This window comes from Oryctolagus cuniculus, chromosome 1 (assembly GCF_051225735.1).
Source record: "Oryctolagus cuniculus isolate XC-2025 breed Fujian yellow rabbit chromosome 1, ASM5122573v1, whole genome shotgun sequence".
Taxonomy (NCBI): domain Eukaryota; kingdom Metazoa; phylum Chordata; class Mammalia; order Lagomorpha; family Leporidae; genus Oryctolagus; species Oryctolagus cuniculus.
This window is the reverse complement of record NC_142867.1, coordinates 94,809,070-94,822,847: the sequence shown is the minus strand read 5'-3', so window position 1 is coordinate 94,822,847 and position 13,778 is coordinate 94,809,070. Positions and strand designations below refer to the sequence as shown.

The window sequence follows — 13,778 nt, the reverse complement described above, 5'->3', positions numbered from 1 at the left end:
TGCCTTCCCGGGCCACAGCAGAGAGCTGGACTGGAAGAGAAGTGACCAGGACAGAATCCGGGGCCCCAGCCAGGACTAGCACCCAGGGTGCCGGTGCCACAGGCGGAGGATTAGCCTAGTGAGCCTCGGCGCCGGCCCTAGTAGTATCATTTCTAAACTGTATGTCCTTAAGTAGCTCTTTTGTGTTCTCTTTGCCAAGGATTATTCATATGAAAAAATAAAGACATGTAGGCTGTGGTAAGGATTTTTTTAGAAAGCTTTTATTTATTTAATAAATACAAATTTCATATGTATAGCTTTAGGAATATAGCAGTTCTTCCCCCCATACCCACCCTCCCACCCTTACTCCCATCCCACCTCCTACTCCCTCTCCCATCCCATTCTTCATTAAGATTCATTTTTAATTATCTTTATATACAGAAGACCAATTCTATTCTGAGTAAAGATTTCAACAGTTTGCACACACACAGACACACAAAGTATAAAGTACTATTTGAAAACAAGTTTTACCGTTAATTCTCATAGTACAGTTCATTAAGTACAGAGGTCCTCCATGGGGAGTAAGTGCACAGTGACTCCTGTTGTTGATTTAACAATTGACACTCTTATTTATGACGTCAGTGATCACCTGAAGCTCTTGTCATGAGCTGCCAAGGCTATGGAAGACTTTTGAGTCCACAAACTCCATCAGTATTTAGACAGGGCCATAAGCAAATTGTAAGTTCTCTCCTCCTTTCAGAGAAAAATACATCCTTCTTTTATGGCCCCTTCTTTCCCCTGGGATATAACTCAAAGAACTCCTTCATGTAGATTATTTTTTGCTTCAGTGTCTTGGCTTTCCATGCCTGAAATGCTCTCATGGGCTTTTCACCCAGATCCAAATGCCTTAAGGGCTGATTCTGAGGTCAGAGTGCTGTTTAGGGCATTTGTCATTCTATGAGTCTGCTGTGTGCTTGCATTCCATGTTGGAACATTCTCTCCATTTTAATTCTATCTATTGTTATTACCAGACACTTGATCTTATTTATGTGATCCCTTTGACACTTATTCCTACGCACATGATTAGTTATACAATTTAAATGATCAGTTTAACATGTAAGATGGCACTAGTTATGTTAAGAATTAAATGAGATAGTGCATTTCAAATACAGTGTGGAGTAATCCCTCAACATATGCCAACCATTATAGTTGCTGAATTCCAGTGTAATGCTTTCTACCTGGACCTATGCAATTCATGTGGGACTCCATATTCACTGAGAGATCCTGCCAGTGCCCTTAAATTCCATCCACAGGATTCCAGTCCTATGAACATGCTACAGTACCCTGGCACCATCAATCTTGTTTCTCATCTAATTCTGTGGCTCCTAGGCAAGTACAATATTTCCCTCTATAGCTTCTTTACAGAGAATGTAGTTTAGAACTCATGAGGCTACAAACATTCTGGAAGCAGGACCAGATTTATCCTGATGGGCGTACACATATCATTTTGATATTCTTATTATGCAAAAAAAGTGAAAGTCTCTGCTTTCCTAGAACAGGAAAAAAGATATTTTTGCTAAGCAAAGTGAAAATTTTACTACTCTATGCTTCTTCCCACAGTACCCATAAATATGCTGAGGTCGTTTATTTTGCCAGATGGGGTTTGAGACCCTGTTGAAATAAGAGATGCCCTTATTTTATGTTTCCCTCAAATTCTACCACAAACCACACTTGGGAGGGACAAAAGTTGCTAAGTAAGCATGTTTACCTTCAACTGACTAGGAAGCGGAAGCCTATTCCCAAGTGATGACTCACATGGCAGACCTATAAAAGTAAAGGCACTTGTCTGGGGAGAGGCAGCAGTCTCCAGGCACGGCCATTCAAGATGCAGCCAGGTGTCCTGGCCGCCTGCCTCCTCTTGAGCTGGACTCATTGCTGGTCCCTGCCCCTCCTCAACAGTAACGAGGATGATGATTTGTCCGAGGAAGACTTCCAGTTTGCAGAGGTAGAGTATCTTGCCTTTCCATCCCGATGATGCAGTGCAACTCACACATCCCCTTCTTTTTGAAAAGCAGGTCACTTTGCTGTCTTTTCTAGAGCTACCTGAGATCATACTACCATCCTCTGAATCCTGCGGGAATCCTGAAGAAGAATGCAGCGGGCTCCATGGTTGACAGGCTCCGAGAAATGCAGTCTTTTTTCGGCTTAGAGGTGACAGGCAAACTTGATGATAACACCTTAGCTATCATGAAACAACCGAGATGCGGGGTCCCTGATGTGGGTGAATACAACGTCTTTCCTCGAACACTCAAATGGTCCCAAACAAATTTAACCTACAGGTAACTCACACACTATGCTACTTTAATATTTGTTAGATTTTTTTCTTAAACAACTCAGTCTAATATTAAATATGTTAAATATTTAGTTGGAAGTTAAGTAAGTGCAAGGAATAGTTTTAGTACTGTTACTGAGAATGTCTCATGTTATCAATTGTTGTTATGTTAAACCAGAATTACTTTTTGGTGAACACCTCAAGCCAGTTCTTTTGGAAATGAAACCCAAATAGATGTGTAAGTGAGTTTGAGAAAATTTGTGAATGTAAGGTGTCAGGTACATTTATTTATTACATCAGTGATGAAGATGGAGAGAACTTCCCAGAGCTATTCCATTTATTTGAGCTATTATCAATATAATTAAATGTAAACTGGCAAAATAAATTATTTTAAGCATCTGAATATTTAAAATTTAAAATACTAAATTGTCAGATATATTTAAGTATCTGACTGGATTATTGACCTTTTATCCTTAGATGGTATCATGATTAATGGATTCTTCATCTAGTAGAACTTTTATTTTTTAAAAAGATTTATTTATTTATTTATTTGAAAGGCAGAGTTACAGAGAGGCAGAGGCAGAGAGAGACAGAGAGAGAGGTCTTCCATCTGATGGTTCATTTACCAAATGGCCACAATGGCTGGAGCTGGGTCTGTCTAAAACCAGGAGTCAGGAGCTTCTTCCAGGTCCTCCACATGGGTGCAGGGGCCCAAGAACTTAGGCCATCATCTACTGCTTTCCCAGGCCATAGCAGAGAGCTGGATCAGAATTGGAGCAGCCAGGACTCAAAGTAGCTCCCATAGGGGATGCCTGGCACTGCAGGTGGTAGCTTTACACACCATGCCACAGTGCCGGCCCCTAGTAGAGCTTTTAAAGAAGCTATTACATTTTGAGTTGAAAAGCAACATTCCAAGAAAAAATATTATGAATTCCAAAATTTTAATTGAACCTTTCTTTGTTGAATAGGATTGTGAATTATACCCCTGATTTGACTCATTCTGAAGTTGAAAAGGCCTTCAAAAAAGCTTTCAAGGTTTGGTCTGATGTGACACCTCTGAATTTTACCAGAATTCACAATGGCACTGCTGATATCATGATCTCTTTTGGAACTAAAGGTAATGAGGCAAAGTCATTTTTTTTTAACTTTTATTTAATGAATATAAATTTCCAAAGTACGATTTATGAATTACAATGGCTTCCCCCCCATACCGTCCCTCCCACCCACAACCCTCCCCTTTCCCACTCCCTCTCCCCTTCCATTCACATCAAGATTCATTTTCGATTATCTTAATATACAGAAGATCAGCTTAGTATACATTAAGTAAGGATTTCAACAGTTTGTTCCCACACAGAAACATAAAGTGAAAAATAATAGATGATTTTTTTTAAATGAAAGTCATTTTTGAACCTTAATTTGTTCTATGTTTTATTCCTCATTTCATTCATTCATTACTTTTTACATCATTCAACAAAAAATTCAGCAACAATAAATATTGTGCTAGAATACTACTTGCATTCATTACAATTCCTAACTATCACTTTTGTGTGTAGAACATGGCGACTTCTACCCATTTGATGGACCTTCTGGTCTTCTGGCTCACGCTTTTCCTCCTGGACCAAATTATGGAGGAGACGCCCATTTTGATGATGATGAAACTTGGACAAGTAGTTCCAAAGGTAATATCGGGTATATGGAGATAATTTATTGAATGTTAGTTCAGACAGTGAATATAATAATTGGAAAGTAAGTGAAAAGTGAATTTTATTTGGTATTTAATTACATTTTCTAATAAAAGTTTACCTCATTGTTGTTAGTCTTTATAAATGACATTTCTATAAATCAATGTTAATCATGAAAAATGAACAAAATCCACTTAGTTTATCATTGTGGTTTGAGGAATACTAACTAACTTTGGAGTTGTACCAAAATGTCATGTTTGTCATGCAAGGTATTGTTGCTGGCGATTACTTTTTGGAAGTACAGTTTGTTATAACTATATATGTATATCCAAAAACTGTTAGGGCTGAATCTATGGATCATAAATGAATTGGACATGAATTGAAACATTTTTTGCCTTGTTAGAGATATTGAGGCATAAATTCAAACTCCTGATCTACATTATATGAATTATTTGCTTCAATCTTGCTTATATCACCCATTTTATATATAACACTCTATGAAATCAATATAATGTTTTCCCCCAAACAACATGAGACAAGAAAAGATGAAGATTGTGCTGGGTTATTTCAAAAAGTTCATAAAAAATAAAATTAAAAGACTTTTATTTTGATGCAAATTTTTTTTGAAATGCAGACATAGAAGGGGTCTTCAACAATTTCTTGGAAAATGTATGGATTTTAAACATGATCATGGATTTCAAAATTATTTTGCAGCAAAACAAGCTTATCTTTTTTTAATTTAATTTTTTTATTTAGTAAATATAAATTTCTAAAGTAGTTGATGGATTACAATGGCTTCCCCCCCATAATTTCCCTCCTACTCGCACCCCTCCCATCTCCTGCTCCCTCTCCCATTCCATTCACATCAAGATTCATTTTCAATTATCTTTATATACAGAAGATTGATTTAGTATATATTAAGTAAAGATTTCATCAGTTTATCTTTTAATTACATTTTCCAAGAACTTTTGAAAGTACTCCATAGTTAAAAGAATTCAATGAAACAGGGTGTTGGATGAACTCATTTAGTAGTTGAATATTCTAGGCTCAAAGTAAATGAGAATGTTAATTTGGAGGGGGTCTGGGGAGCCAATGTTGGAATTAGGGCTTAACTCTGAAGCTCCAGGTATTTAGTTATGAAGACCAGAGATAGTCCTCACAGACAGCTGTTTTGTGATTCATTTAAATAAAAGGTCAGTTTTTCCAAAGAATAAAACTGAGTGGTAAATGATCAATGCCTCAACTACAATACCTCCATTTGGTCTTTGGAGGGAAAAGTAACAATTTTTATATTTGTATTCTGATATTATATCACAGGTAAGGATACCTGTGTGGTTTTCTCCCTTTCATTGCCTGACATGAGAATTGAAAGAGCAAATCAGGATTTTTAGCATCATCTCAGTAAGATCCTTATTGATTACTAATCATGTAAGAGCAGCAACCTGTTGACATTCCAGTCAATTGAATATTAATTTTAAAAAGCAGGATAATGAAAAAAGAGAAAAAGTAAGTAGCTAAGAAAGAAACATACCAAACAGATGGAAAAAAAGGTGTTTTCTCATGATTTCTTTTCTTCTTATAGGCTACAACTTGTTTCTCGTTGCTGCCCATGAGTTTGGCCATTCCTTAGGGCTTGACCACTCCAAGGACCCAGGAGCACTCATGTTTCCCATCTACACCTACACCGGCAAGAGTCACTTTATGCTTCCTGATGACGATGTGCAAGGAATCCAGTCTCTCTATGGTAACTCTATGCTTTCTTGGTTATTAAAACAGAGTATGAGCAAACTTTAAAAGTTTATGGAAATGGAATTAAAAGGTGTTTGTTTTAGTGAAAAAATTTAGATATCCATGCATATTTTTCATATTATACATTTCCATAAACATGTTGAAGACTCCTTCCTGTCAAAGCAGGTATCTCAGCAAAAGAGATAATCCCCTTATTTCCTAAATTACTACTGAATTTATCACTACTAAAGCTGCTCCCCTAATTTCCTTATTAAAACCTGAAAAAAAAATCCATTTTTCTTTCCAAATCAAACTACTTGTTTAAGTAGAAAACATCACAATAGCCAAAGTTTGGGGAGAATACTGCTTCTTGCATTTGTATTTTATATATTACAAGGTGCATTTGATACCCTCAAAACACCACAGATATATGAAAGGAAAATATTTTATTTTCCATTTAACCAGTGAAGAAACTAAGACTTACAGGGCTTAAACACTGTGTTTATAGTAACACAGTTGATGGTGAAAGTGAGATGCTAACCAGCATTTATAAATTCTGGGTATTATTCAACCACTCCAACTGGCTACCAGGAAACCGCCATGTGGCCTGTGGTAAATTTTAAATGACATCTACACTGGCAGTGTAAGAAATTCTTCCTCATTTTTTCTTCCAAATTTTAAATAATATTTACAACATTATTAAACCTCAATCCAAACATTTCTTTATAGACTACTGGCCATGAATAGAGGTAAAACCACAGCTCAGTCACCAGTATAAACACTTCTGGAGCAAATAGTTCAGAAAACTTGCCATGCCACCCACTGTTTCTCCTGGATTTAAAATCTACTGCAGCAGCTAGTGTAAGGAAGGGGAGTCATTTGAATATGGCCTAGGGGATTTTCTGATTTATTTTGTAATTCTTATTTCTGCAATCTGGTGACCAAGAGACTGATGGTAGAACTAATATGAACCAGATAGCAGAAGAGCAGTATTGTGCACGCACCCATCTGCACTCTTGTGAGCTGGTGGAAAAGTTACAAACAGGTGGTAAGTCACATCAGAATGCTGGTGGCCTGGCTTGCCACTGAGATCAAGCTGCACGGCGGCCTACTGGAGAAGCAACATCAGCTGATGAGGACAGCTGGCGAAATAAAGAAGGAGTGAAGGTGATGGTTCTACAGGGCCCATGTGCCACCAGAAGTGAATTTAAGAGGAACATGTTTCTCAAGAGCCACTTGTCAATAGGTTGTACAAAGCATGGAGGAATTTTTCTCAGAGGATTTGACAGGCAGAGTTAGACAGTGAGGGAGAGACAGAGAGAAAGGTCTTCCTTCCATTGGTTCACCCCCAAAATGGCTGCTATGGCTGGCATCCCAACCGGGACTGGAACCTGGGGTGCCGGCGCCACAGGTGGAGGATTAGCCTAGTGAGCCGCCGTGCCGGCCTGCTTCCCCACTCTGTCATCAACCTCTAGAAACCTATAGTCCCAAAGAATCTCAGGGGACTTTTTGAAACAATTTCTTTCTTTATTTGAAAGGCTGAGTTTACAAAGAGAGGGAGAAACAGAGAGAGAGAGAGAGAGAGAGAGAGAGAGAGAGAGAGATCTTCCATTTTCTGGTTCACTCCCCAAATGGCTGCAATAGCCAGAGCAGAGCCAATCCAAAGCCAGGAGCCAGGAGCTTCTTTTTGGTCTCCCACATGGGTGGCAGGGGCCCAAGGACTTGAGCCATCTGCTGCTGCTTGCACAAGCACATTAGCAGGGAACTAGATGGGAAGTGGAACAGCCAGGACTCGAACCACATCCATATGGGATGCCAGCAGTGCATCCCTCTACGCTGCAGCACTGGCCCCATCAAGGGATCTTAAAGGATGGAAACAGAGGAGTAGTCCCCCTGCAAGCCCTGGGTGAGCCTGGAGGAAGGAAGTTGGATTATAGGGTATGTGTACCATTCGGGAGGAGCTGCAGGATTTACTGCCCTTCCTGGAGGCAATCCCTTCCTGTTTTCTATGAGCAGGATCAGTCTTTCGTGCTGCAACAGGGGTCATCGGAAAGATCATGTTAGTAACTTCTTAAATTCTTTTTATGACTGCAGGTCCAGGAGATGAAGACCCCAACCCTAAACACCCCAAAACACCAGACAAATGTGATCCTTCCTTATCGCTTGATGCCATTACCAGTCTCCGGGGAGAAACAATGATCTTCAAAGACAGGTACAATTCCATGTGGCAAATATTTGTGAAGCTGTATCTTCCAAGTGCCAAAACCTCCAGGCAAACTTCCTGAGGGAAATTTTCAATATCTACATGGCTCTTAAAAGCTTATTTTTTCATTCATCCATCAGCTGATTTCTCCTTTATCCTTGATCCAATAGCATTCCCTCCTAGAGCTCTAATCTACTGTTCTCCACGTATTTTCTCATGTAGCTTTTTCCTCAGTCCATAAGAACATGGAAGATAGAGTTTGTGTAGCTTGTGTTTTGTTTCTGGACTCCAACACAGTGTCTCATACATCTTCTTGACATACATGATATGCAAAATTGAACAAAGCATGATCCCAAACCAAAAAGGACTTAGAGCCTTCATAAAGGGTTTGTAAGATTGCAAGCTTGAATGCCTTGGGCTGGAGTTCAGAGAACCACAGTTTCATAACTGGGAAAGGGATTTTTCTCCCCGACACAAGTGCTGGGCAAGGGTTGTGTCTCCTTTATCTGGACTGATGTGTAAAGAGGTGTCTAGCAGGATGGAAATATTGCACTTAAAATATGACAGGAAACTCTGCATTGTTACTTTTATACTAGATTCTTCTGGCGTCTGCATCCTCAGCAGGTGGATGCAGAGCTGTTTTTAACGAAGTCCTTTTGGCCAGAGCTTCCCAACCGCATTGATGCTGCCTACGAGCACCCTGCCCGTGATCTCATCTTCATCTTTAGAGGTAAGCCTTCCACAGGTGAGGCCTCCTACAGGAGCAGGGTAGAAGGCAAGGATGAACCTTGACACTACTAAAGACTTAGTAAAAAGGTCATTACCAAAAATATATCAAAATAAAGAACTAAATATGGCAAATGGAAGCCAGGAAGCATCTGAAACCATCCTACCAGATATCCCCTATTTTTTTAAAAAAAGATTTATTTATTTATTTGAATAGAAGAGTTACAGAGAAAGAGGGAGAGAGAGACAGAGAGAGAGAGAGAGAGAGAGAGATCCCATTTTCTGGTTCACTTCCCAAATGCGTGAATCAGCTGGGATGAAGGGGCAATGCCAGGAGTCAGGAACTTCACCCAGGTCTCTATTACTTGAGCCATAACACCTGCCTCCCAAGGACTGTATTAACAGGAAGCTAGAGTCAGGAGTCATAGCTGGATATTGGACCCAGGAATGCTAGAGAGGGGATGTGGACATCCTAACCAGACTTTTAACTGCTAGGCCAAACACCCCCCCCCCCATGAGGAAATTTTAAAGTATTTTTTTGCCCAGTTCCAAACTTAACCATCAGAGGTAAAAAAAAAAAATTGTGATATTTGATTGTCTATGTTTAAACTTAGAAATAGGATTTTAAATCCTATTAATTTTTTTTAAAGTATACTCATTTCTGTTTCACAAATACGGTGACTACAAACACTAAAAATTGTTCTTCTAAATGTCCTAAATGAATCTTTATTTAAATAAATATCTACATATGTGAGTCCTAATAGATTCTCTTGGATAATCAAACTTTCTATCATTTATTCCAGGTAAAAAATTTTGGGCTCTTAATGGCTATGACATTCTGGAAGGTTATCCCCAAAAGTTATCTGAACTGGGATTCCCAAGAGAGGTTAAGAAGATAAGTGCAGCTGTTCATTTTGAAGACACGGGCAAGACCCTCTTCTTCTCCGGAAACCAAGTCTGGAGGTATGGCAGCAATGCTTCCTGACCCGTGCTGCGTCATCAGGGCAACGACGGCGTCAAACAGCTGTCACTCAGTTATTATCTCACACTTTATTTTAAATGTCACACCCGTCCTTTGCTTTTGTTTTTGTTCTGTGTCAACTCCTGCAGGCAGCCCCTCAGAGACATTTCAAACTCTCAAAAGACACATGTACCCATGTAATGCTCACCTCTGCTCAGTCATTCTTTCCTTCTTGGCCATCTGTTGCACCTCAACCATGGCAAAACCATCTCTTCTGCTCTGGAACCTTCATTCCTAATATTATTTCCTCTGTATTCTCTTTCTGGTCACCTTCTCCTAATGTACATGTTGCCCCATCTCCTGTGCTCAGAGAAGACAAAAGGAAATGTTGGTTGAACAAGGCCCAGTATCTGCAGAGTCAGCTAATCCACTGAGGAGGATGACCGGGAAACTCAGAGCCCCATAGCTTATAAACGCAGGCTTTCTGAAGAGTATGTGCAGCTGGAATATTTAAAACATATGTAGAGATTCAGTGGTCACTGACATCAGTGCCATTGAGAAGCCTGGATCAATGTCTATAACTGGAGATGAGCATATTTCATAGATACCCAACCCTTGAAAAGTTCAAAAGGGAAGCTTCACTCCATCCTACGTATACAGTCACACACACAGGTGCACGTGCACACTCACACACATAGCCCTGTATGTATCACCTTTGCCTTTCAACTTGTTTCTGACCAGGACATTTATACCCTCTAAAAATTCCTGCCAGCTTGTGCCTGGACTGTGTTTCATTCCCTGCACTACATAAGAAGCGAGGTGGATTGCTCACCGTATCTCAAACATGCTGTGTTTTTACATTCTTTCACCTTGTAGGAAACTTTCTTTGCTGAGTGTTATTTTTCTGCAACTCTTCCTCTTGAAAATTTACTTGTTTAGAGATCATTTGAAATACCATTTTATCTACAAAATCTTTTTTTTTTTTGTTTCCTTATTTACAATTTGTCTCCCCTTTTAATTCTCTCCCATGACCTATCATGTTTACCCTGTCAGGAGGCTTAACTTTGATTGCCTGGTGTTGCAGTTATGTGTATACATGTCTTAGCTTTCTGGATACTTCAGCTGTTCTTACCTTTTACTTATTCTAACATATCTCAAACATTTAAAAAAAATTTAACAGCAGTACCACATGGGAGTTTGTTTTCCTAGGTTAATCTCATTATGTGTTTGGTTGGCCAGGGTGTAGGTGTGGGCAGGGGAGAAGGAGTATGCTATATGCAGTTATGGAAGAAGAGAGCTATGCTTCTCTTCCTATTTTAGTGTTACCATATACCCTTGTAATGGTTTTAGTACAGAAATTAAACCTTAAATATTTTTTTTATCCATTCTTGTACTTTGAAAGTTTTTTTACACTTAGTGGGAGAGCAGTAAGTAATTATTCAATGTATAAACATGTATTCATTTCATTATAAGAATACTTTCCCAATTACATACTTTTGTAACTTATACATAATTTGTGAGATGGGAATGAGCTTGTAGCTACCTTGACAGAGATGGCCTTTAGGCAAATCAACAGACTCATCAAGCATCCCCTTTTACCCCCAGTATTGTAATTTCTAATTTTAAAATGCTATGGATTTTTAAAATGAACTTAAAGTTTTAAAACTCTTGTCAATTTTGGAAGGTAACATTATATCCATTGCATTATTCTAAGGTAATTTTAAAGAAATATAATCTACTTAAGGGTTTCTTTTTCTTATTAAATAGCTATGATGACACTAATCATACCATGGACCAAGACTACCCTAGACTGATAGAAGAGGAATTCCCAGGAATTGGTGACAAAGTAGATGCTGTCTACGAGAAAAATGGTAACCAGTTACATTGCATTAATCATAAAGGAGGGCTTTTGTATCCTCTTAAATCTCTTACATACAAAAGACTCTTATTGAGGACTTAGATATGCTAATCTACATATGATGTAAGGAATTAATCATTCCAGTATGAATACTTAACATAGATAGCAAACAAGGAACAAAATGCTTAGAATAAATGAGAATTTTACTTAGTGACTGCTAATTTTATAAATAAGGAATATTAAATCATACACATTACCTTAAATTATGTCCAAGGATGCCAAGATGCAAAGGATATTGCTGGAATTCAAATTGGGGGTAGGTAGAGGGGGAGTCATTTAGTTTTTGCTTTAATTATGAGGAGAGATATTATTCCTAACATAACACATATCAGTAATTCAAGCATCAAAACTGACACTCATGGGAAGACAATTCCATGTAACAATTTAGGAAAACTGAAATATTTAAACATTTCAAAAAACAAAAACCTATAAGGCATACACTCAAACATTAGTAGTGTTTAAAGAGAAAGTTTGCAATGTTTATAAGAAGTGATCTAATAGACTGGACCTTTAATACTATATGGAGTAAAACCTTATTACTTTCATACTTTGACATTTTCTTTCTGATCTTTTTCTTGTAGGTTATATCTATTTCTTCAATGGACCCATACAGTTTGAATACAGCATCTGGAGTAAGCGAATTGTTCGAGTTATGCCAACAAATTCCCTGCTGTGGTGTTAAGCATCTTTTTAAAATTGCTATTTAAATCATGGAGAGTGTTTGGGACAATAATACTTCCAGAAATCTGGAGGTGCAGGGAGGAGAGGTTTCAGGGCAAAGCTTAGTTCTGTGAACAAGCTTCAGGAAGTTAACTTTGAATGTGCAGTATCTGTGTGACTATGCGTGGCAGGCTCCACAATGAAGAATTGTTATAGTACAATTGAGTACCTCCAGGGATCACCTGATTCTTCAGTGCTATGCGGAAGCAATGTTGTATATTTCCCACACCAAAACAGGATGCAGGGTTTGTCAATGAGAGTTAGAATATTTTAAAATATATTTATGAGGAAACTTTACACAGGGATAAAGGTAAATTACATTTATGTAATTACTGAATCATCTTTACTAAAAAGTATAAAATAGTATGAACATAGAATTCAGTAGGAGCATTATGGTAATCATAAATTAACACAGATAAATCAATGGGAATGCCTATCATAAATGAATTATAGACAAATTTCCAAAGAAATAATTTGGATTTTGCCCTGAGTATTCAGATGGGCATATCCCTCTAAGAAAACATCATAATCACTAAAGACAGAAGACAAAGACCAAAGGTGAGGACTGTAGATTTGGTCATGGAATTCTGAATAATATTCACTTTCAGCCATGGCTCAAGGACTGCTTTCAAATAAGACAAATATTTATTTACATATTTATACCAGATAAAGAGAGATACTCTTTTTATTAAAATATTCCAGGTCTTTCAGAAGTCACACAGTAAAACATTAAAATTGTTACCTAAATAACTTTAGGTCATGGCATCCTTTTTCATGTCATTTGGTTATTTAAAACTAAAAGTAGCATATTAATCCTATTTTATCTAAGTAATTATTTTAATTATCTACTTTATGTTGGACCTGTAGGCTATTTTCTAAATACTTATATGGCAAGAAACAAAATATGTCTTACAAAATGGAAATACAAATGTTAAAATAGAGACATCCAAAATAAAGGAAACCATCTACCAGATTGTGATCCTCCTGAGATATGGGGCTGTGCCTTTTTGTCTACTTTGTGTTTAGTCACCCAGCACTTTTCAGAACATCTGACACTGGGTAGCACACTTGGCACTTACTAAATACATGAATGACCATCAAGGGAAGAACTGTTGTGCCTGAGAGATCATGTTTGTAAAAACTTAGGCAAAGAAAGAAAATGTATATTTGCAAAATGTATTAGGAGGTGTCTATGTTTATAATAAAATATTTTCAACAGACGTTGTTTATATATATATATATTTGTTAATAGAGATGGCTGAAATAGAGGTCTTTGTCTTCCCATAAGAAAAAAAATTTTAGACATGAGACAGAGAGCAGCAATAAGCAAGGTAGCAAAGCTGAATGAGCTAGTGCATGCGTGAGGATGCATGAGCGTCTCTTCAGATGGACTGGAGAGAGAGTGCCCAATCTGCATTCAGACCAGGGCTTGTAGGGGTACGGGTCCATTTCTTCCCACCATTACTCACTCCCCTTCCCCCTTCTGGAAACAGGGCTTCCTGGGTATGAAATGCATCTCAAGGTTTTGT

General features: G+C 38.1%; 1 protein-coding gene across 1 annotated transcript; it reads left to right on the top strand.

Moving 5' to 3' along the window:
- The first annotated feature begins 1,199 nt into the window (after positions 1-1,199).
- Positions 1,200-13,222, top strand: MMP13 (matrix metallopeptidase 13). The gene is given in 10 exon segments (NM_001082037.1): positions 1,200-1,984; positions 2,077-2,318; positions 3,280-3,428; positions 3,865-3,990; positions 5,576-5,737; positions 7,816-7,933; positions 8,521-8,654; positions 9,454-9,613; positions 11,379-11,482; positions 12,111-13,222. Coding segments are annotated over 10 exon segments (1,416 nt in total). The 5' UTR covers positions 1,200-1,864; the 3' UTR covers positions 12,212-13,222.
- The last annotated feature ends 556 nt before the right edge of the window (positions 13,223-13,778 follow it).